This window comes from Leptodactylus fuscus, chromosome 8 (genome assembly GCF_031893055.1).
Source record: "Leptodactylus fuscus isolate aLepFus1 chromosome 8, aLepFus1.hap2, whole genome shotgun sequence".
In the NCBI taxonomy this organism is placed as follows: Eukaryota; Metazoa; Chordata; class Amphibia; order Anura; family Leptodactylidae; genus Leptodactylus; species Leptodactylus fuscus.
Window position 1 is genome coordinate 67,513,824 of NC_134272.1, and position 24,465 is coordinate 67,538,288.

Here is a 24,465-nt window from a genome sequence, read left to right on the forward strand (position 1 = left end):
CACTGCCGCTCCACGCTGCTCTTCTCGCCTCGCTGCCCCCTGCCTCCCAGATTAGGAGAGTGAGGGCGGGTTAGGAGAGTGTGGGCGGATACTAGGAGGGAAAACGTCACGTCTCCCCGCCCTGTACCCGCCCACATTCTCCTAAGCCACAAGCCCCGCCTTCCTAGCTCTTTAAACACTAACATGGGAGGCGGAAGCAGTGAGGCGAGAAGAGCAGCGTGGAGCGGCAGTGAGGCGAAGAAGAAGGAGAACACCGGAGCAGCCATCTCTGGAGGTAAGTAGCTACTAGAGATGTTAGTTTAGTCTCCCATTAGAATGAATGGAGGCAGCCGGCGCGCAGGGGGTTAAGGTTGTGTGCCGGCTGCTTCCATTCATTCCTATGGAACCGCAGCGGAGCCTTCACACTGAGTATACACTCCACTCAGAATGAGCGGAGCGTATACTCAGTGTGAAGGCTAAGCAAAGCATTGTGGGAAATAGTAACGATCTCGATCCCACCTAAAAAGATCGTGTTCGGAATTCCAATCGCGATCGTGAAATTTTCTCGATCGCCGATTGGAATCCGATCTTTTCCGAACACGATCGCTCAACCCTAGAGGAGACCAGTACTATAGAGGATACATTATAGTTGGGGGTCTGGTACAGATTTTGCATTGGAGCATCGGAGCTTTATGCTACACCTCTGCCATATAGCAACGTTTGCAACATCTGGTTTACATAAAAAAGATCTAGATCTTCATGGAATAAGTATTATATTCACATTTCCGATGCATTTTTGCCATATCCATGACATAGAACTTTATTTCTACTGTAGGATTTCTACCTGTATCTAGTCATAGACCCTTGTGAAGATATGTCCAGCCGTTTCCTATTAAGCCCAAGTGTTTCCTATGGTAATGTCCCACTTTATCACACTTGGAGATCTGTTCGCCGCTTCTTCTGATCTCCAGGGCTTTTAACACGAGCTGACATCTATCAGCGTTCTCTGTGCAGGTGCAGCGAGATGAGATTTATTACAATCAATATAGGCCTTCCCTATAGACTTCAACAAAAAATGTAACATATTTAATGCCGCAATGTGTAAGAGGTAGCTGAGGGCATATACCGTATAACACTGGTTCTGTGTAACATGGATGCTGCTTCTAGAACGTACACAGGCAGCCATGTTACTGCTGCATTGTGTTATGGCAATAGACTAATAATACAAATAACTTACATAGGTCAGTGACCACAATCATATACTGCATAGCGGCATTTTTTTTTTTTTAAAAAACATTTTCACTATTCCTATTCATATCACAGATAGGATTTCAAGAGAAGATAACACCTCTATAGATAACACCACATAACCATTATTGCATCCACTACTGATAGATGTCACAAATTGTCTACCCCTAACGCCACCTGAATTTATCCTCTGTGCACCAATCACAAGGATATTCTCCCTAGTCTGAATGGAGCAATGGTCAAAATGGTGTGCCCCTGCTCCATTTATTTCAATGGGACTGTTGGTTGACACATTGGGACTGTTGGTGACACATCACATTGGCCTTAAGTGAAAATCTTAGAAAAGACAAATACTTAAAGATGTTGCCCAGTTTAAAGAAACAGTGTCTTAGGGGTAAAATTTGCAATTGTTGTTCAAGTGCACCATTGATTTCACATTGACGCACCTGACCGCTACAGCCAATGACTGGTCCAGGTGAGGCCAGGGATTTTCTGCAGTAGTCACCTGTTGTCGATGTGAGATGATCATTGTAGATGGCAGACAAACAGAGCTGGGGAGTCATGGTCTAGATAAAGAAGGGACACTGGCAGGTAAGTATACTCTATCTACTGTTGAAGGCTGAGGCCCCACGTTGGTGTGTTTTTTTGAACCAAAGCTAAGAATAGCTACAAAAGGAATGGGAAATATATAGGAAGTTCTTATACTTCTACCTTCTGCTCAATTCACTCCTGGCTTTGGCTTAAAAAACTGCAGCAAAATCTGTAACAAAAAAGCTGCATTTGCACAACATGGGGCTTCAGCCTTATACCGTTCAGTTTCCATCACAGTTTTTTAATTGGAGTCTGTCACCAGAACCCAGCCTTGCAGATAGATAGTATGTACCAAGAAGAGAAAATGTACAGCGCCAAACACTAATCGTTTGATACTGTGGTGGAGATAAATATAATTGTACACAAGTAGAAAGGCTCACCTTCTGTGGTTGTGAAAACAGCTCACAACCACTATGTAGACTTATAGATGGAGTCTCCAATGGATGGCAGGACCCTCCTCTGGTGAAATGGAATCCAGAAGCAGCAGTGAAACCTCTCTTACGCCAGACCAATGGTGATTGCGTCTAGGATATCCAAGGGTAGACAAAGAAGATGGCAGGAGGCGTGCTGGTCCAAGTCAATTCATTATTCAAACATACAACACGTTTTGGGTTGAGGGTGGTCAACCTGAAACGCGTTGTGTGTTTGAATAAAGAATTGACTTGGACCGGCACGGCTCCTGCAGATAGATAGGTTAGGGTCACCTGAGTTAATCCTTGTTTTCCCCTATGAATCAGGGGCCTCTGTTGCTGAGTTATCACCTTTGGTCAATATGCAAATGAACTATTTTGAGCAATGAGGATGTTTCTGAAGAGGTAAATAGCAACACCCTCACTACTTCACAGACCTCATATGCATATTGACAAAAATGGTAATAACTCTGCACTGATTCGCAAGGTGGAATACACCATTTCATTCAGGAAACCCTAACCTATCCTTGGAGTTGACTTGATATGCTAGGTTTTGGTGACAACCCCCCTTTCATGGTGAGTTGATGAAAATCCCTTGCCAGGTCAGTACTGATACTCTGGTGGTCCCTGCCGGTCTTGATTTCTACACCATGCATGCATGTGAGTGCTGCAGCTATACATTGGCTTCAGTGCTCAGGTACATTCTGGTGCCATAGCTGAGGACAGTATATGCAGTGTATGTGCCCCGGGATTTGATACATAGAGGAACACCAGAGCATCAGTGCTGGAGCTGCAGTGGATTTAACAGCAAAGTGATGTTCGTTCCTTTCTTTTGTAACATTTTCTGAAGTTGGCTTCATTTCTTCAGCTCTCGGTCACCTCTTTACATTATTTAACAGTATACATCTGCTTTGTAACTACACTCCTATGACATTTTTTTTCTAGGAAGCAAGAAAATAAAGATATTTAATCCCCATCAGCTGAGATTTCTCAAGTCTACTGCATGCAAGAGTTACAGTCTTATTTCTTTTTAATTTGCAGACAGCAGGGTTCCAGGAAATTCTGACCGACGTCGAGATACTGGCTGTGCTCGTGGGGTGTCTATGTCATGATCTGGACCACAGAGGAACCAATAATGCCTTCCAGGCCAAGTAAGTTCATCCATTGTTACACTGCGCAAAACTTAATGAGCAAATCTTTACACTCTGTTCATTGACGTCTGGATTTATATATAGGAATATCCATTTTTATGCTCCGTGAAGAAAGCCATCTACTGCGGAGTAAACACATTACGGGAAATGATGCAACAGCTCTTCTCGCTTTAATTGCTAGTTTTCTTTCATTTCATGCTGTCGACTGTATTTTTCTTGTATAAGCAGGTCTCCTAAATTTAAGGGCTCGTTTCTGCACATTATCTTAAAGGGGTTTTCCAATACTTACTCATTGATGACTTATGACTGTCTGTCTCGGTTATGCGGCGTTCACACTTGCACCTGACCTATCCGCCATGATTCCACCTAAATCCCCGGAAAAGCTGCTTGGGCCCCAAGCAGTTTTTCCGGGGATTTATGCGATATCATGGCGTATAGGTCAAGGCGCAAGTGTGAACGCTGCATTACATTTAGGCTGAAGTCCAAAAAGGTAGCAGATGCAATTGGACAAAACCCAACTTGAATATGTCACCAGTAATTCCATGGTTATGGAGGTGACATCTTTGGTAATCTTTTGGCTTGTGCAGTCATTGACAGTCACGGGGTTTCGTCCATCTGCAGCAGCGCCAACGTGGAACGCGGTTTGAGTAAATGCAGGCCAGAGAGTGCAAAGCTTTTATGGTCTGCAGACAGAAAAGGGTCATCAAAACCACAGCAAAGGAAAAGTGACCCTTGTGATTGATCTCCGCCATTGTGCTAGCTAATATTTTTGACTAGAATTGTGGAATTATACTGTCCCAACAGTCATGTTTGTCACCCAAACATAAAGTATTGGAGTATTTGTCATAGTACTTTGGGTAGACCTGTACTCTGGTCGCTTTACCACAAGTGTCATCCTCCGACTCCCCCCACCATATTATAGCTGCCATGCTGATTAAATATCAGGATGGTGCAGCTTTTCAGGACGCCCTCCAGGGAGTCTCAGTCTATTTGTTTCCAACTATAATCTCTTATACTCATTTCTGGAGAATGAAAACCCATCTTGTCATCATAGGCTGGAATCCAGAAGTGAAATAGTAAGGCCAATAAATCTCTTGTGACAGTCCAATCCTATTCTCCACCCCCTCACAACAATTCTCCATTTCATAATTACATTCCTTAGTACTTCTGCTGCCACGTTTTAACCGTTTGTGCCGTCGGCCCTTGACCCAATTATTGTCTACACTGCTGTAGTATTATGGAGTTTGGCTGGATTCTCAGCATTGCTCCACCACCATCATACAGGAGCGAAATAAGAAGGAGAACGGAGCAGAACATGACAAATGATAGCACTCATCCACCGACACGTCACCGTTATCCTTATAAAACAGAAAATTGGAGATGGTTTTCCTTCATTTTTTATTTTTCTCATTCGTTCTTAGTTATTTTTTGCCTTTTTAGGTAGTTTATTTTATGCTCTTTGATGGAAAGATGAACTAATAAAGGAATTTCTTTACTTATCTCACCCATTACCTGAAACCAAGTCCTAAGGTAAAGGAGGCCATACATCTTGCCATTGCGTTTGGTATTCCGTTCGGGGGCATCCCCATGCGGACACCCTGAACGGATTACCAATGCTCGTTTCAGGGGTAGGTAACATTCGATCAAATTACACTTACCAAGTCCACGAGTGAGGGTCGGGCTGGATCCTCCGAGAAGTCTTCTCTGTGCAGCGTCCCCGCGGCATCTTCCGGCTCTGAATTCACTCTGCCAGGCATCAAGCCTGGGCAGAGCCGACTGCGCATGCCCGCACTACAAGAAAATGGCCGCTTACAGTCAAAGCGGCCATTTTCTTGTAGCGCGGGCATGCGCAGTCAGCTCTGCCCAGGCCCGATACCTGGCAGAGTGAATTCAGAGCCGGAAGACGCCACGGGGAAGCTGCACGGAGAAGACTTCTAAAGGTAGGAGAAGAACCAGCATTGATTGTCCGACTGTATAGAATTCAGCCAATCAATGTTGGTTCTGCATCGAACTTTTCCATTTGAATAGCGAGTGGTACTCGATCGAGTACGAGTATTTCGAATACCATAGTATTCGATCGAATACCTACTCGATCGAGTACTACTCGCTCATCTCTAGTCATGTCCCCTTATGTAAGGAGGAAGTGTACATATTGCACCATAAGGGTCCACTTATGATTATACATACCCTTAATAATATAATAATAAAATTTTTTTATTTCTATAGCACCAACATATTCCGCAGCGCTGTACAATTTGTAGGGTTCAAATACAGACAGATACATAACAAAGAATGTCATTTCACACAAGCTGATTTATAGCTTTTCGGACTTTTTTTTTTCCAGTCGATCACATGATCACGGAGTTGATCACATGACAAAGAGTAAGAACATCAGGAGAATAGGCTGAAACAGACGTCTCCTGGTCAAGCAGTATGAAAAGCTCAAAACTGGCACAGTGGGGACCTGGTATTTGTATGAGCAAATTGACCCTTCTGGTGCAATATGTACACTACCAGAAGTTCATCCTTCCCGCATAACCCATTTTAGTGTAATATTTCCATCAATTCAAGTTCTTATCATCTGTTAATAGCTGCTGCTCCACTGATTCCAGCACGGTTGGAATGTTTTCTCTAGCCTCCACCATTCCTGAGCAACAAGATCAGGCAGTTTTGATGCCTGAGGCTAGCCCGTCCGCTGAAACAGCAGTTTCCTGCGGACTATAATAAGGTGGGCCAGGTGTCTGTTGGGTTTCTGACGTTTATATACTGAAACCTCCATACAGGACTTTTTTCTCAGTCGATTTTCACACGAGTTTGGAGACTCTGATGTAGATGTGAACCTAGTGCTATTTAAAGTGTAACCAAACTCCTCTTTCACTAGATGCCAAAAGCAAGTTTATACATTTTGTATTGTCTCGATATAACTGTTTGAAGTGACCCTCCCCAGTATCATTTTCTCTACTTCTTAGGGCTGGTTCACATCTGTGTTTGGTATTCCATTCGGGGAGTCTGCTTGGGGACCTCCCGAACAGAACACCGAACGCATTAAAAAGCGATTAGCTAAGAAACCACATGGACCCCATAGATAATATGGGGTCTGTGTGTTTTCTGTGTCCTGTCCGCACAAATCATGCAGAGAGAAAAGTGATGCTTGAAGTACCTTTCTCCGCATGATTTGTGCGGACACCATGCGGAAAACACATAGACTCCATTATAGTCTATGGGGTCCATGTGGTTTCTTAGCTAACAACTTTTTAATGTGTTCGGTATTCTGTTTGGGCGGTCCCCAAGCGGACTCCTCGAATGGAATTCCGAATGCAGATGTGAACTGGGCCTTACACAGTCCTGTACTCCATACACAGTAACATTCAGTGAGAGGCAGAAACAGCTCTCAATACAGAAGCCAGGGCAAGAGTGAGAAGATACAGGATTTCACAGAAAGGAGACAACATTTGTTTATAAGGTATATTACAAAATGTATTTATGACTGCCAGAAAATCAAAATTTGTCTGAAAGTTTAGTTACGTTGTAAGCTGTGTAATGTCAGACAGGGGGTGTAATTCACATCTTCACTCAGAGGCAGCCAGTGTCAGAGCTCACAATCACACCCCTTATCTGCTCCTGCCTGACACTGCCCTCTTGGCAGTGCAGAGTATAAATAGCATATCAGGGACCAAAACTAACAGCATTGATTGCTCAGAAATGGTGGGGGCTAGAGAAAAAATTCCAACTGTGCTGGAATCAGTGGAATAATATTAAATGATGTGAAGAACTGGGCTTGTTGGAGTTGGTGAAAGGTTCTCTTTTGATGGTGTGGTTTTGGTGCATTTTTATGCGTGTATCTTTATATTTTGGTTTGCTTTATGTTCTATAGCAATCTACTGCATGAAAACCCAGCCTAACAGTATTGCAAATAATATATATGTAATCTTGCATTGAACATCCCTAAGACTTTTTCTTTTTTCCTTTTCTACGGTTGGGACTTCTCCGATGCCATTGTACTCTTATAAGACAAGGCTCATTCGGCCATACCGAGACAGCATGCTAGAACTGGGCTATATATAAATGCTCTTGTTATCTACTGGAATTCTTTGTTAAACTGTAATATTGGTTTTTCGCAGCACTTTGTACAAGTCCTCAGGCATGCTGATATCATGGGTCTGTATAGCATTCTGTTCTTGGCAAGGACAGTGAACACTGAGTCATCACCTGTCACTTCTCCGGCTCATCTAGATTGATGAAATCAGTCTGATACTGACTTTGCATGACACGGTGACAAGTGTCATTGCGCTGATATTCTCTCTTTCTTACTTTCAGAAGCGGCTCAGCCCTGTCTCAGCTCTACGGAACGTCAGCCACCTTGGAGCACCATCATTTTAACCACGCTGTCATGATTCTTCAGAGCGAGGTACACAGATAATTGGGAAGTTGGGTCACATTTTATAGCAGTAAGCTGTAACTTGTATTTACTCTAGAACTTGTGAACCAGCCAGAAGTCAGTGATCTGGGATTGCACATCTGGTAATAGAGAAAAATTAAAAAAAAAAAAACACTTATTTTTTGACAAATTTTGTGATTAAAGGGGTTCTCCCTAAAAACCACTTTAAGATTTGTGGAGGTGCAACATATGGAAAATATTGATCTCAAGAATAAGTCAGTACTAACTCCATGGTGGAGATGATGGCAAATGTAAGATCGTACTCCATTGAAAAGAGTAGACACGGTTTCAAAGGAGTTATCAAAGAATAGATATTGATGGTCTGTTCTTAGGATAAGTCAACTTTGTCAGATCAGTGAGTATCCAATGCCGAGCTCCTCCACTAACCAACTGTCATGACCAATCACCAGATCAGCATTGTTTATGGAGCCAGAAACAGACAGCTTATGACACTCGGTGTGCCCATGTCACTGCTGAAGCTCAATCACAGGCCTCACCACTGACCCTGGGTGCATGATGTCACCAAGGGGGTGGAGAGAGAGCACCAGATGCCACGTGGAGGCCCGTAAGAGGTAACAGAAGGTACGTATTAATGGGAGGGTTTTTACACCTCCTCTGTGCCTGTACCTATTATACTAATATAATAATGAGTATAATAATGGCACTTTACCGTTGACATAACTTTGGCTGCGTTTGCCTTGTAGAGCTATAAATTAGATAGATAGGTTCCAAGGAGCCCTGACAGTGTTATACACTATGTTTTATAGATAGGTTCCTAGGAGCCCTGACAGTGTCATACACTATGTTTTATAGATAGGTTCCTAGGAGCCCTGACAGTATTCTTCTACACTATGTTTTATAGATAGGTTCCTAGGAGCCCTGACAGTGTTCTACACTATGTTTTATAGATAGGTTCCTAGGAGCACTGACAGTGTTATACACTATGTATTATAGAGAGGTTCCTAGGAGCCCTGACAGTGTTCTACACTATGTATTATAGATAGGTTCCAAGGAGCCCTGACAGTGTTTACACTATGTATTATAGATAGGTTCCAAGGAGCCCTGACAGTATCATACACTATGTTTTATAGAGAGGTTCCTAGGAGCCCTGACAGTGTTATACACTATGTTTTATAGATAGGTTCCCAGGAGCCCTGACAGTGTTCTACACTATGTTTTATAGATAGGTTCCCAGGAACCCTGACAGTGTTATACACTATGTTCTAAGCCAATTTAAGTTGTTGTTCATACCAAACTTCTTTGTCTCTAAACGATTCTTGGACCCGAGCCACCCAAATCTGAAACGAATCCTGATTGGTTTGCCCATCACTAATTATGATTAGCCCACTTATGCATATAAAGAAATACTAAATATTGCAGGAAACTTTAAGTAGGTAATACTAGCTGCACTCTATAGTGATTGGTTCGCTTTCAGTTTGGATACATAATATAAAATTGTCATTCTTCAATTGCATTTCTTCTTTGGTCCACCAGATGGCAGAAAGCATCTTATATTTCTGTTTCCTACTGATCAGATGAATGGATCTAACAATGTAGTGAACTTGATAATCTTGGTATTTCAGACCTGTATAGTCATATGAGTTACATTTTGTTGATTGTAAGCAAAAATCAGAACTGGTTGTAATACCCAGAACAAGTGCAAATGTTTCCTTTATACCTTATCTCTACCTAGTCTATACTTCTGGTTTATCTTACAGATACTGAGCAAAACACTGACATGTGAATAAGTCCTAAGTTTTTTAATTAACTAAAGTAGTTTGAAGAGGATCTTTAAAGGCAGCGCTATAAGAACAGCTACTGTCATGGGCTATGCAAGTATTTACTAAAATAGACATATCCAGAGTGCTGATAGACCCTCCTTAAACTGTAATAGGGTGACATATACCCTATAGCTTCAGTGTCAAAAAACAATCTGGTTTTGAGGTTCTTTACATAAAACATCGAGGCAATGCATAAAGCCTATTGACTAATAACATATTATAAATAGAATATAGATGCGGACGCAGAGCAAATAATATTTCATGTGATTTCTGTAGTCTGCATCTTCCTTGCACTCTAAATAACAGAAATGCAGCCATCACACAGACTGTATTACCTGGACCCAGGCACGGACTGACCCACCGGTGAACAGATTAATTCACCACTGGGCCCCTGAACTAGGTGGGCCCTCAGCTCACACTTGCATCGTAACGTACACGTATGGCTTTTCATTCAGATACTCATATGCATAACAACCAGGCTATGCTTCAGTGTAATAGAAATGGTAGAATTTGGGTCCCTGAGATGAGATCTAGGTGCAGAGTCAGACCATACCGTGTTCTTCATCATCACATTGCAGGGTCCCCAGTAACCAGTCATTTTGTTGCTACCTGAATCCTGTAGCTGTGTGGGCACATATCTCTGGCCCCCAGAATGAATTTTACTAGATGATCTGAGATACCCCAGTCGAATACTGCCTGGATCCCAATCTGCACTGGGCAAATTCTCATAGACTTCAGTAGGGGACACTCTGCTTATTTGATGCCACTTCTCCATTTGGTCTCCGTTACACGGTAGGCAGCAGCTGCTTTGCCTTTCCAAGCAGGGATCAGGGCGCATCAGTCACACCTCAATTACTGCAAGTCCTCTGGATGTACCATGAATGTCTCAAGTAGGCATTTTTAACCAGTTGCTGACTGCTCATTGACTATAGACATCTGGACAGCTGCTCTTTATTCACATGACACATGTGACGGACATTTTTAATGATGTTGAGAATGGACAAGTGTTTCCACCATATCTGAAAAAAAAAAAACAATCAGTTAAAAAAACAGCCATGTTCTTTAGTTGTCCATTTAAGGGACACTCGGACCCAGTAGAAATTAATTTGTGCAAAAAGTCCCCAAAAAATGGACTGATGTGTTTGTTTTCCACAGTATAGTTGTGTGAATATAGTCACATGGTAGGTTCACACCTGCGTTCGGGTTTCTGATCTTTGGGTCTGCATGTGGAACCGATAAAACTGAAACCCAATCTGCTTAAAAAGTGGTTACCTGCTAAGATCCATGGACCCCCTTAGACTATAAAGGGGTAGGTTGGGTTTCCGATGAAAATGGTGGAGAGAAAAGGACATTTCTATTCAGCTACTTTAATCAAAATGGGGGACGGAATCCCTGAACGTGGGTGTGAACCTCGACGTGGTCTGCAAAAGTGAACGGAAAAAACTGTCATTACCTCGTCCACATCACAGGTTCTAGCCCTATCCTTGGCAACCCAAAACTATGTGTCACCTCTATAAAAATTACTGTAGCAGAGATGGAGAGCAATTAAAAAAATATATATTTTAGAAACACTCTATGCTATGAAAAGTCAGGAAAATATGAAAAACAGACACATCCCCTCCTTTTTTTCATAACATTTTCCCAAATATTAAAAAAAAGGAAAAAGTATGCAAAAATAAAAATAACATAAAAATAAAGCCCTATGTATCACCAAAGAAAGACAAAAAAATTATATGAATGACCCCAACAAAAAAGCCTGCATATATTAAAGATCATGAAAATGGGTCTGGTCATGAACAAGGGAAAATGGTGCGGTCATGAAGTGGTTAAACTGTTGTAACGCTGCATGTAGTTGCTTCACTTGGACACTAGATGGCAGTATTTACATTCAGAATGATCCTATTGTCTTTATACTGTTGTCCATGTGTTAGTCGTTCACTAGATGGCGCTATAGATTGACAATAAAACTAGAGCAGTGATACCTGCATTCGATGTACAGTATAGATCGGTGGTATATACTATGTAAAATATACTTAATTACTTATCAATAAATCTAAGATTATTTACCCATGATATACGGTCATAGTGTAGCGCTATTACTTAATAGACGTAAGGGAAGAATGTGCAAATCTGTCTTCCATGATGTAATTAGGAAGACAGACCCTCAGCCATGCACCCCTATAGGGGGCGCTCCCTTTAACATCATGACTGACCTTCCAGAGGCCTTGTGTTCACAATGATGCTGGGATTTTACCAGGTTCAGTATCTCAACTGAGGACAGCCTTTTCGATGTGTTTGCATCTCTTCAGCCCGGTGTAGAGAATACTGACCTGGCAGAGGTGAGAGGCTATAGACTCCACACACTTAATAGACGTATGTAATATATCAGTCATTTTCTGTATATTACTGCATAAAGACCAGTGACAAGTCATAGGATACATGTACTTATACTATTACATGAGCATATGGAGTTCAGGTTGAGCAGTCATTTGTATATTTTGTGTGCACTATAAGGAGACTTTTATGAATATTATGTAATAGCAGTAAATACGGTTTGTTTAATGAACACATTAAAAACAGATTGTAGCCGTATACATTCGCATAAAATCTGCAATAAAACTATATGGTACGGTCACTTGCCGTTATAACAGCATCTTCTTATTGAGCCTATTTATCACAGGAGCGAAATCTGAATGTGTACAACTGCAGTGTAAAGCATGGGGGATGCATATAACATCTGAGTAGATAGGAGGTGCAGTAGATTTCACACTACTTTAAGACAAGCTTCTGATATTGAACATAGATGTGTTGTAATAGGGCAAAAAGTTGGCAGCACTTAATAGGGTTGTGCAGGCTAAAAATATGTATGGCCTATCCTAAGGATGGGTCATCGATACCAGATTGGTGGGGGTCCGACACCCGAATCTCTCATCGATCATCGGACCTGGGCAGTTAATATACAATGTAGAATGGAGCATGAAGCAGGCAGCTCAGTGCTCTCCATAGTGGTCCGACCAGGCTACTACAGAACAGCTCTTCAATTTGATCTAAACTGCAGTGACTCAATTCCACCACTACATGGAGAACAGCGCCGTTTGCTTTTTGCTTAAACCAATCTGATATCAGTGACCTGTTTTTAGAATAGGTCATTAATATTTCTAGACCTGACCACCCCTTTAAGGTAATAAATCCTTTTGTTCCTCCTGTAGATAGGACTGGCCAGAGGTGTCTGTTATCATGCCTCTCTTTATCTGTGGAGGCTCCTATGGCTTGAATTAGCACAGAGTAGTAGACTTAGACAGGGCGGGCGTTAGGGGGGACAAACTATGAAATTGCCTGGAGCCCTGTCCCCAAAGGAGCCCCCAGGATTTGTTGGCTTGACCCGGAGGAGCTCCACTGCTGTATCAGCGCGCTGTGCACACCAATACTGCGTAATCCTATGACAGAGCAGAGAGCTGAAAAGTCCCTGCTCTGCCATAGAGAACCATCGGTAATTCATGCGACGTCGCGGTGCAGGTGATCTGTAGACGTCATTGCATCGCACCCCTTGTGCCACTACTACAGGAAGAGTCTTTGGCTACTCTGCTCATTGTGGGAATGCGGTAAGGTGAGTACAAGAGTTATTGTTTTCTGGAAAGGGAAAGCGATCACCCGCTAAGTGGGCAAAGTATTATCTATAGGGGGGCTAAAATCTATAGTGGGGGAACTAATACATATAATGGGACTAGTATTTACAATGGCGGAACTATTATATGTAAGGGGCACTATTATAAGAGAGCAATTATTATATATAAGGGGGGAGTTATATATAAGAGGGCTACTATAGGAGAGGAACTATTAAATATAAGGAGCGCTATTATAAGAGAGGAATTATATCTAAGGGAGGACTCTTATATATAAGGGGGCTATTGCAGGAGAGGAACATAGTGTATATAAGGGGAGACTGATATACTGTATATAAGGGGCCATTATGTATAAGGAAGGAACTATTATATATAAGGGGAGACGGTTATATATAAGGGGCTATTGTGTATAAGGGGGGAACTATTATATATAAGGTGGATTGTTATAAAGAGGAGACTGTTATATATAAGGGGACTATTGTAAGAGAGGAACTATTATATATAAGGGGCTAATATTTATACAGGAGGAACTTAGTAAATATAAGGGTCCATTCACACGGAGGAAAGTGTTGAAGAATTTGGTGTGGAATTTCAGCGCTGAAAAAAAAGCCTCCCATTGACTACAATGGGTTCCTTTTTCTGCTGGGGACTGTTATAGCACTGTTACCTGGGGACTGTATAGCACTGTTACCTGGGGACTGTATAGCACTATTATCTGGGGACTATATAGCACTATTATCTGGGGACTGTATAGCACTGTTATCTGAGGACAGTATAGCACTATTATCTGGGGACAGTATAGCACTATTATCTGAGGACTATATAGCACTATTATCTGGGGACCGTATAGCACTATTATCTGGGGACTGTATAGCACTGTTATCTGGAGACAGTATAGCACTATTATCTGGGGACTGCTATAGCACTATTATCTGGGGACAGTATAGCACTATTATCTGGGGACAGTATAGCACTATTATCTGGGGACTGTATAGCACTGTTATCTGAGGACAGTATAGCACTATTATCTGGGGACAGTATAGCACTATTATCTGGGGACTGTATAGCACTATTATCTGGGGACTGTATAGCACTGTTATCTGAGGACAGTATAGCACTATTATCTGGGGACAGTATAACACTATTATCTGGGGACAGTATAGCACTATTACCTGGGGACTGTAATAGCACTATTATCTGGGGACTGTTATAGCACTATTATGGGGGGACTGTTATAGCATTATTACCTGGGGACTGTTATAGCACTATTATGGGGGGACTGTTATAGCGCTATTATGGGGGGACTGTTATAGCACTATTACCTGGGGACTTTTATAGCACTATTATCTGCAGACTGTCATAGCACTATTATCTGAGGACAGTATAGAACTATTATTTGGGGACTGCTATAGCACGATTATCTGGGGACTGTTATAGAACTATTATCTGGGGACAGTATAGCATTATTACCTGAGGACAGAATAGCATTATTATCTGGGGATTCTTGTAACACTATTATCTGGGTACTGTTATAGTGCTATTATCTGGGGACTGCTATAGCACTATTATCTGAGGACTATATAGTACTATTATCTGGGGACTGTTATAGCACTATTATCTGCGGACTGTTATAGCACTATTATCTGCGGACTGTTATAGCACTATTATCTGAGGACTATATAGTACTATTATCTGGGGACTGTTATAGCACTTGTATCTGGTGAGTCTTATAACACTATTATCTGGAGTCTGTATAGCACTATTATCTCAGGACTGTATATTAGAATGATTCCTGATTATAAGATCTGATACAAGCTCGTGGTGGGATTTACCATAGAAGAGTAGGTTCAAGAACCACATAATATAACCTAAATTTAGAAAAGAGGGAAAGGCCAGGACTACTATTTTTAAGTATTGTATTAAAAGAAAAGTGAATATAAACTCTCTATCTCTAAAATCACTGCTTAACCCAGGATTCACAGAAACAGCATAGATCTGAGCTACGCTGTGTCCATAATTCCCATAGAAGTTATTGGGACTTGCAGAAACGGCGTAGAATAGTGAGTTACACTATTTCTGTAAAACCCGACCATAGTGTAAAGTCTTCTAAGCAAAGTTGGAGCCGGGTAAGTTGTAAGGTGGGAGATGCATCGATCTATGGCATATCCACGGGTTATTAATCAGATATAAGCCCTTATGTTGATTCTTCAAATTAGGGTCTAGTAGCCAAGTGGGCATTGACGCTATGGATTCTCTCTGGTCATAGTCTTCTCTGTAAGTCATGCAATGTTACCACCCACTTGGCTAGTAGACTCTAATTTGCATCAACATTATAAGGGCTTATATCTTTGGAATGGCTGAACAGATTTAGATAGAGAACACACCAAAAAACTCAGGGTGATGGCACCAATCAGATGATTTCTGTCATTGAGCTTTTCAGTTCTGGTGAAAGGTTCTCTATGTCATTAAAAACAAGGGGCAAAGTAGGTAGACCACTTGGTCATTTACATCAATCTTCTTTAAGGTCAGTGACAGCTGAGTGCCACAAGGGGGCAGCATTTTAAAGAACATGAGTGTTGGGCTGCTTGGAAGGCGTCAGATGTTTGTAGCATGGTGTTATAATATTCAGCAGTGATATTTATCTGCAGACGCTTCCTATTTTTTATTTGTAGACTTCTTATTACGCCTTAAATATTTCACTGCCTACACGTTGCATACTGTTTAATCGTAGCAGGAATCTTTTGTTTCCATTCTCCGCCATAGACTCGTAAACATCCCATTTATGCAAAACCGCTTCAGGGAATCAAATGGCTGAGAGTTGTTTAGTGCAAATGTTCCAATTGATTTAGAACAGCGACACCGCCACCACGGGCTGATAAAAGTAGGAATTTACATAGATAGCAGTGGGAGCAATGCATCACACAAATAAGAAGCTAATAGGACAATACATTAGTCTGTTGGGATGCCGTGTTAAACCGACACTTAAAGAAATGATGTGTTTTACGGCTGATCGGATATGTATTCCCAGTATGAAGAGCTGCGTTCCTAATGAAGTGTCAGTGCTGGACTGGTGTCAGCATCTGGGCTGGAGCCAAAGGCCCAGGCATCAGCCAGGGACCTACAAGCTGGATGTAAAGCCTAATGTTCTACAGCAATGGTTATCATGGGACTGGCAAGCGTACAGGGACGCAAGACCGTTGCAGTTGCATGCCGGGGAGTTGCATCCTCATTTTGTAAATATAAAGTCCCATTATACTTTATATAGTGTCTGCGGATTGCTCCTATTATACAGCATCACCCTGTTCATCTTGTAAGGGTGACAACTAGTGCCTGATAGAAACCGAGACCTGGATCCATTTGGTGTAGGTGAAGCAGAGGCCACCATAGGATCTCACTCAAGAGGTCCACTATCTAGAGCCATCATTTAAAGGGGCATACCTGTTAGGAAGTTGGACCACATTCATTGCCAGACAAGGGGTCCTGTGTTCCCCATATCCCGCAGCTACAAGATGATAGTCTAGTGGAATTGCACAGGGTAGCGGTTCATTGTGCACCCTGACATTTCATTCAAAGAATATGGCATATATGCCAGCTCTCCCAAAATGTCTGGGAGGCTCTTGAAATAAGGGGTGATATCCTGGACTCCAGAAGAGCTGAGAAATCTCCTGAATCTACAGGTATCGCTGTTATTGTATACAAGATGAGGGCACTTTATCTGTCGGTCATAAGCCACGAAAGGGCATGGCAAACACAGTTTTGCACAGGGTATACCCAAGTTGCATCCCCAAAATAGTCTCCTACAGAGTTTATGGCTTTGGCTTGTAGTTGGAATATTGATGCAAGGTAACAAAGAAAAAAACTTTAAGTCAAATCTGAGGTCAGGGCAGTCAGCGTTCATTCAATAGGGGTATCCAGATGCGGGTCAGGGCTGGCAGCGATCACAAATCAAATCAGCTGGTCCAAATCTAGTTATAGCAAAAAATAATCACCCTACAAACTAAAGGTTTCTGCATGAAAAGTTTTTGTGCATTGGGATTTGTGATATGTTCAACAACTATGGCAGAAAATGCATATGGTTTATTGCCGATTGCTGTGGTTTTGCAGCAAGTACAGTTAAAAAAAATTTGACACAATGGAAAACTGCATCTTAATGAGTTGTAAAGATTATATATAGAGATGAGCAAACAGTAAAATGTTCGAGATTCGATATTCGTTTTGAGTAGCCCCTCAATATTCGACTACTCGAATCGAATATCGAACCCTATTATAGTCTATGGGGGCATTCACACGGAGTAACGCCGGGCGTGTATCACAGCCGTACACGCCGGCGTTACGGCAGACTGCCGAACACTTCCCATTCACTTCAATGGGAGCGCTCGTAACAGCGGCGTTCACGAGCGCTCCCATTGAAGTGAATGGGAAGTGTTCGGCAGTCTGCCGTAATGCCGGCATGTACAACTGTGATACACACCCGGCGTTACTCCGTGTGAATGCCCCCTTTGGGGGGAAAATGCTCGTTTCAGGGGTAGGCAACGTTCGATCAAATTATACTTACCAAGTCCACGAGTGAGGGTCGGGCTGCATCCTCTGTGCAGTCTTCTCCTTGCAGCGTCCCCGCGGCGTCTTCCGGCTCTGAATTCACTCTGCCAGGCATCGGGCCTGGGCAGAGCCGACTGCGCATGCCTGCACTACAAGCGGACATGCGCAGTCGGCTCTGCCCAGGCCCGATGCCTAGCAGAGTGAATTTAGAGCCGGAAGACGCCGCGGGGAAGCTGCACGGAGAAGACTTCTAAAGGTAGGAGAAGAACCAGCGTTGATTGGCCGACTGTATAGCATTCGGCCAATCAATGCTGGTTCTGGATCGAACTTTTACATTCGAATAGCAAGTGGTACTTGATCGAGTACAAGTATTTCGAATACCATAGTATTCGGTCGAATACCTACTCGATCGAATACTACTCGCTCATCTCTAATTATATAGAATACCGATATAAACAAATCCATAGCATTTAGGATAGGGATACACAACAACTTTGGTCGTGATTCCCATCATGCGTCACCCTGCAACTCCTACACTAATGTTAATGAATGAAGTTGCATGGCGACCCCTAGTGTACAAAGACAGCAACTTCAACTTGAATATTGATCAACATTTATGGGGCAGTTGCGACACCTTAGGGATAACAATGTAAATCCATTCACTGACATTAGTGAAGGAATTGAAGGGCAATCCAGTGATCTATGGTTATAGGATGGAAGTCACTGCCAAAGTCACTGTGTAATCTTAGCCTTACCTTGAATGTCTCCTCCAGTTTCATAAAAATTACAGATGCACCAATTTTTTTACTGATCATACCCTAGTTTTATAGACTGTCTATAAGTTTGCAGATCAGTTATCAACCCTGTTGGAGATCCTAACAGGACCCTGGGCGGCTTGGTGCAGGTATCTGGGGCAAGGGGCAGGTTTGCAATCAGGGTCGCCATGTACAAACTCCCAATGATAGTAATGCACATATACTATGACCTACACTCATACACACATGTGCATTTAAAAACAGAAATATATCGGAGAGGTAAATTTCATTTATTCCTATTGAATTAGAAGGATTTTTTTCAGTTCAGCAGAATTTAAATAATACACGATGACTTGAAGACCCGGAGCCGAATGCGTTTCTACATTTTAAAAGAGATTTATATATTGCAGCAGGCTAAGAACGTTATGTTGTAAACTACTTTGCCTTATGTTGTAAAGGGTGATTCTGAACCCAAAAGGCTTATTTGCTATCATATTTCACATTCATAGCACCAACATATTGGGCAACATTGTGTAATGGGGCAGCACGACTTTCACTTAAATCATCAAAATGTATCCCAGCACTTCCGTCTCTATAGGACAGAATATTTTGGTCCCTTTGGTCACCAGGACTGGATAGGCTTAGCAAAAAAATTGAGGCTGGTCTTTTCACACAGTCAGTATTTGGCATCAATATTGGTAAGCCAAAACTAGAAATGGAACCTACACAGAGAAAGCCAATAATAAAAAGATTTGCACATCTTCCATATTTTGGTCCCACTTCTGGTTTTCGCTTACTAATACTGATGCAAAATACTGACCAAATACTGAGCATGTTAAAATGGCCTTATTGGAATATAAGGTGTCCAAGCTAGGTTTCATCCCTGCAGTATGATCATTCTTGAAATGTTGCAGATCTTTGTCACAGATTTTACCACTATCAGTGTAGTAAGGATGGAATCCGCTGTAAATCTGCAGCAAAATCTACATTACAGACCTACGGATACAATTCTGCGGTATCTTGTCTTACCTTTAGCCCTCCTCAACTAAATAAGGATGACCCCACAAATGTGTTATAGGTAAATCTTGCAATGTCTTACATGCAGTTTGATGCAGATTTGTTGCAGTATTGAAATGCGATGCAAGGGGTGAATCTAAAAGCCCATGGTCAGGCAGCAAATTATTTGGCGGATTTGTTGGTAACATAAGTTTCCAGTATGTGTGAGATGCCCTAAGAGATGCAAAATTGTAATACATGTTCCTATGCTAACCCGAGGCACAGGTTCAGTTCTCTGCCCTGTATCTAAATATATAAAAGTGGCTTTTAGGTCCCCAACTCCCATTCTACTGACCCCGATTGCTCCCCATGGCTATGCCCCTGCCAAAACTAACTAATCAATGCTGCAACCAATGGTGCAAACCACTGACCACTGTGTTAGTATGATACGTTGGGTTCCATGACCCAAAGACCTACTAGAGTAATTCCTTCTTATGACCCTTGTATATGTGTGTGACCTTGTGACCTTTTTTGTGCTGAGTGTTATTATTCTAAGGCTATGTTCACACTAGTGTTCCAGGATCCATAAGAAACTCCATCCCAGATTTCGCCTAAAAGTTCTTGAAAAAAAAGTTTTCAGTATAAAATTGGCAGAAATGAGGTGGAAATCCAGAGGACTCCATTAAAGTTGTTGTTCCCAGTTTTCAGTGTGCAACCATTTTTTAAGCGGACAAGGTCTCCATCTTTTGGATCCGCATACAGACCTAAAGGACGGAAACCCGAACGCTAATGTGAACCTAGCGTAAGGCTATGTTCACAAAGAGTTCTTAAATGTTGAATGTGACTTGGAAACATATCAGGATTAATGCTGAAAAGCTCTACCTCCAGTTGTTAAAGATGATAGTCAGTGAGAACTGAATACAGAAGTGTCCTGCACTATCTGGCTGCAATTTGCTGGAAACACTACCCTGGAAGGCCAAATAGTATGGAATCCATGGATTTTGTGCATGCCTTCTCAATACATGGAGGAGAGTAAGATGTTTCTAGATGCTTATGGTGGCTTATCTACCTTAAAAGTAAAGGATCGGGCAGGTTAAATCCAACTACCCGGTGACATCTTTAATAGACTTTAGATCAGGGGTAGGGAACCTACGGCTTCCAGCTGTTGCAAAACTACAACTCCCAGCATGCATACTTGCTCTGCTGTTCTTGGAACTCCCTTGGAAGTGAATGGAGCATGTTGGGAGTTGTAATTTCACAGCATCTGAAGAGCCGAAGGTTCCCTACCCCTGCTTTAGATGCTCAGACTATCCCATAAAAATCTTCTGGTTCCGATCACATTCCATCAATGGTGGTGGCCATCTTTTCTAGATAATTCCCTCATTGTGTAGCTTCATGTTTTCATTGTGGTGACACTTCAAAGTCACTTCTGGAGCAAGGAAATGAGTAGTGTAAGCCCACTGATCTCTGCAATGTGCCAGCCCCCACCCCATCCCTACCCTGACTGCAGCTCATTGGCTTTGTGTTGGCTGCAAACCGGACCCTAGCACTCATAAGCATTAATAAAAATTAATGAGGTTGCAAGAACATTTGATAATAGCTGAACTCCTAATGTTACTTGAGAATTAAAAATAGTAAAGGGGGGAAAAATCTGGAATTGACATTGACCGTGGCATCTGTGTTTCATTGCAGCCTGGTAAATTGGCAGCGGCGGTAGTGGATTTCTGCATGGAAATTCTAATTGTTTTGCTCAGTTCCTTCCAGCAGCACAGAGGCAGAACTCGCAGCTACTCCATCCAGAATATATTTAATTTTATCAGCATCCTTTATTCGGCCTCTGAGAATCCGATCAGAATTAGTTGCGATGTACGCCAATAGCTAATCTAGTGGAATGGAATTAAAAGTAGCACTTGTGGGGCAAATGAAATGTATAGTTCTATCTGCTGGAGCTAGACTTTATGGACTACAATGAAGCCGTAAACTAGGGAAGGAGTTAAATAGTAGTAAACTTTGCCTAAGCGAGTGCTACAGAAGAGAGAGATAGATAGATAGATAGATAGATAGATAGATAGATAGATAGATAGATAGATAGATAGATAGATAATATACAGTATACCTAACCATATACTTTGTGCCCATTTATTAAAGGGGCTGTTCAGGATAACCTGTTTTTGGTAAGGAGGTTGGGGAAGGTGAAAAAAAAAATACTCACCTGTCCCCGGTACTCTGTTGTCTCATGTCATGGGACAAGTTATAGCTATACCTGCAGCATATTCTCTGTGGTTTCAATTCTGGTGCACAGGACCTCCAGTGGTGTGCCTGCACCAAAACACAAAGTTGTGAGTTTTTTTGTTTTCTTTTATGTAGATTGTGATCCCCATATAGGGATCCCAACGTACATTTTTTTTTCCTATCAGTATGTCTTTTGTAGAATGGGAGAAAATCCACACAAACACGGGGAGAACATACAAACTCCTTGCAGATGTTGTTCCTGGTGGGATTTGAACCCAGGACTCCAGCGCTGCAAGGCTGCAGTGCTAACCACTGAGCCACCGTGTTGCCCCCGAAAATATGGAACGCTTCATGAATTTGCATGTCATCCTTGCGCAGGGGCCATGCTAATCTTCTCTGTATCGTTCCAATTTTAGTATACAGTATGTGCTGCCAAAGCCAGCACCCAAAGCACAAAGTTATTAAGACTGGCGCTGCTCACTAAGGGGTTGTCCAGGCTAAACCATTTTTGGTAAGGAGGCCTGGAAAGGTGAAAAAAACATACTCGCCTGTCCTTGTGTCTCCCATCGGGACCTGGTCCTGCTCTTTCAGTGTCTTGTTGTTTTGGTGGAATTCCCTGCCGCAAGTGACTGCTGTGGCCTAAGGAGAGGACACAAGGAGTCACATACACTCACCGGCCACTTTATTAGGTACACCATGCTAGTAATGGGTTGGACCCCCTTTTGCCTTCAGAACTGCCTCAATTCTTCGTGGCATAGATTCAACAAGGTGCTGGAAGCATTCCTCAGAGATTTTGGTCCATATTGACATGATGGCATCACACAGTTGCCGCAGATTTGTCGGCTGCACATCCATGATGCGAATCTCCCGTTCCACCACATCCCAAAGATGCTCTATTGGATTGAGATCTGGTGACTGTGGAGGCCATTGGAGTACAGTGAACTCATTGTCATGTTCAAGAAACCAGTCTGAGATGATTCCAGCTTTATGACATGGAGCATTATCCTGCTGAAAGTAGCCATCAGATGTTGGGTACATTGTGGTCATAAAGGGATGGACATGGTCAGCAACAATACTCAGGTAGGCTTTGGCGTTGCAACGATGCTCAATTGGTACCAAGGGGCCCAAAGAGTGCCAAGAAAATATTCCCCACACCATGACACCACCACCACCAGCCTGAACCGTTGATACAAGGCAGGATGGATCCATACTTTCATGTTGTTGACGCCAAATTCTGACCCTACCATCCGAATGTCGCAGCAGAAATCGAGACTCATCAGACCAGGCAACGTTTTTCCAATCTTCAATTGTCCAATTTCGATGAGCTTGTGCAAATTGTAGCCTCAGTTTCCTGTTCTTAGCTGAAAGAATTGGCACCCGGTGTGGTCTTCTGCTGCTGTAGCCCATCTGCCTCAAAGTTCGACGTACTGTGCGGCGTTCAGAGATGCTCTTCTGGCTACCTTGGTTGTAACGGGTGGCTATTTGAGTCACTGTTGCCTTTCTATCAACTCGAACCAGTCTGGCCATTCTCCTCTGACCTCTGGCATCAACAACGCATTTCCGCCCACAGAACTGCCGCTCACTGGATGTTTTTTATTTTTCAGACCATTCTCTGTAAACCCTAGAGATGGTTGTGCGTGAAAATCCCAGTAGATCAGCAGTTTCTGAAATACTCAGACCAGCCCTTCTGGCACCAACAACCATGCCACGTTCAAAGGCACTCAAATCACCTTTCTTCCCCATACTGATGCTCGGTTTGAACTGCAGGAGATTGTCTTGACCATGTCTACATGCCTAAATGCACGGAGTTGCCGCCATGTGATTGGCTGATTAGAAATTAAGTGTTAACGAGCAGTTGAACAGGTGTACCTAATAAAGTGGCCGGTGAGTGTATATTCGAGTGACATCCTGGGCGCTAAGGCTTCTGTTTGGCCTCAGCAGTCACATACTGCAGGGATTTCCGCAACACCAAACCCCCGGAGCAGCAGGACCAGACCGCAGTGGGAGACAAGACTCAGAACAGGTGAGTGTTTTGGGTTTTTTCCACCTTTCCAGGCCACCTTAACAAAAATGGCTTATCCTGGACGATCTCTTAGTGAGCAGAGCCACAGTTAAAAACTTTGTGCATTGTTGCAAGCGGTAGCATAATTAGAAATGGCGGGGTCCCAAGGCAAATATTTGACATGTAAAATACCCCTCCCGAGTAAAATGATAGTGGTGTTTGTGGGGTTCACTGGGCCACAGCCTCACTTACTGATCCCTTCTCATGATTACAGCCGCCTCCGCAGAAGGGAAAGCGCAGGCGGCCATGAGCATAAACCAGGATTGGTAAGTAAATAGGGCCCGTTATCTGCTGATGTAATGGCAGGTGGGGCAACACGGTGGCTCAGTGGTTAGCATTGCAGCACTGGAGTCCTGGGTCCAAATCCTGCCAGAGACAACATCTGCAAGGAGTTTGTATATTCTCCTTGTGTTTGCATGGATTTCTTCCCATACTCCATAGACATACTGATAGGGAAAAAATGTACATTGTGAGCCCTATATGGCAGGTAATGGCATATTAAAAAAAAAAAAAAAAAATCTGCAGCAGTAGCAGTTGCCGTTGTGCCCCCTAATGTCCGAGCCCTGTGGCTGTTACCCCGGTAGTTACGCTCCTGGGTGCAGGCACACCACTGGAGGTCCTATGCACTGGAGTTGAAACCACATTGAAACTGGCGTAGGT

General features: G+C 42.7%; 1 protein-coding gene and 1 non-coding gene across 2 annotated transcripts in view; one reads left to right on the forward strand and one right to left on the reverse strand.

Moving 5' to 3' along the window:
* Positions 1 to 24,465, forward strand: part of PDE11A (phosphodiesterase 11A) — a 336,929-nt gene that overhangs the window by 252,724 nt on the left and 59,740 nt on the right. The window contains exons 13-14 of the mRNA XM_075284005.1: positions 3,270 to 3,379; positions 7,697 to 7,787. Of these exons, the coding sequence (XP_075140106.1) occupies positions 3,270 to 3,379; positions 7,697 to 7,787 (201 nt within the window). The remainder of the gene's footprint in view (positions 1 to 3,269; positions 3,380 to 7,696; positions 7,788 to 24,465) is intronic.
* Positions 22,077 to 22,183, reverse strand: LOC142217759 (U6 spliceosomal RNA). Its single transcript, XR_012717405.1, has one exon. It is a non-coding gene; the product is annotated as a U6 spliceosomal RNA (small nuclear RNA).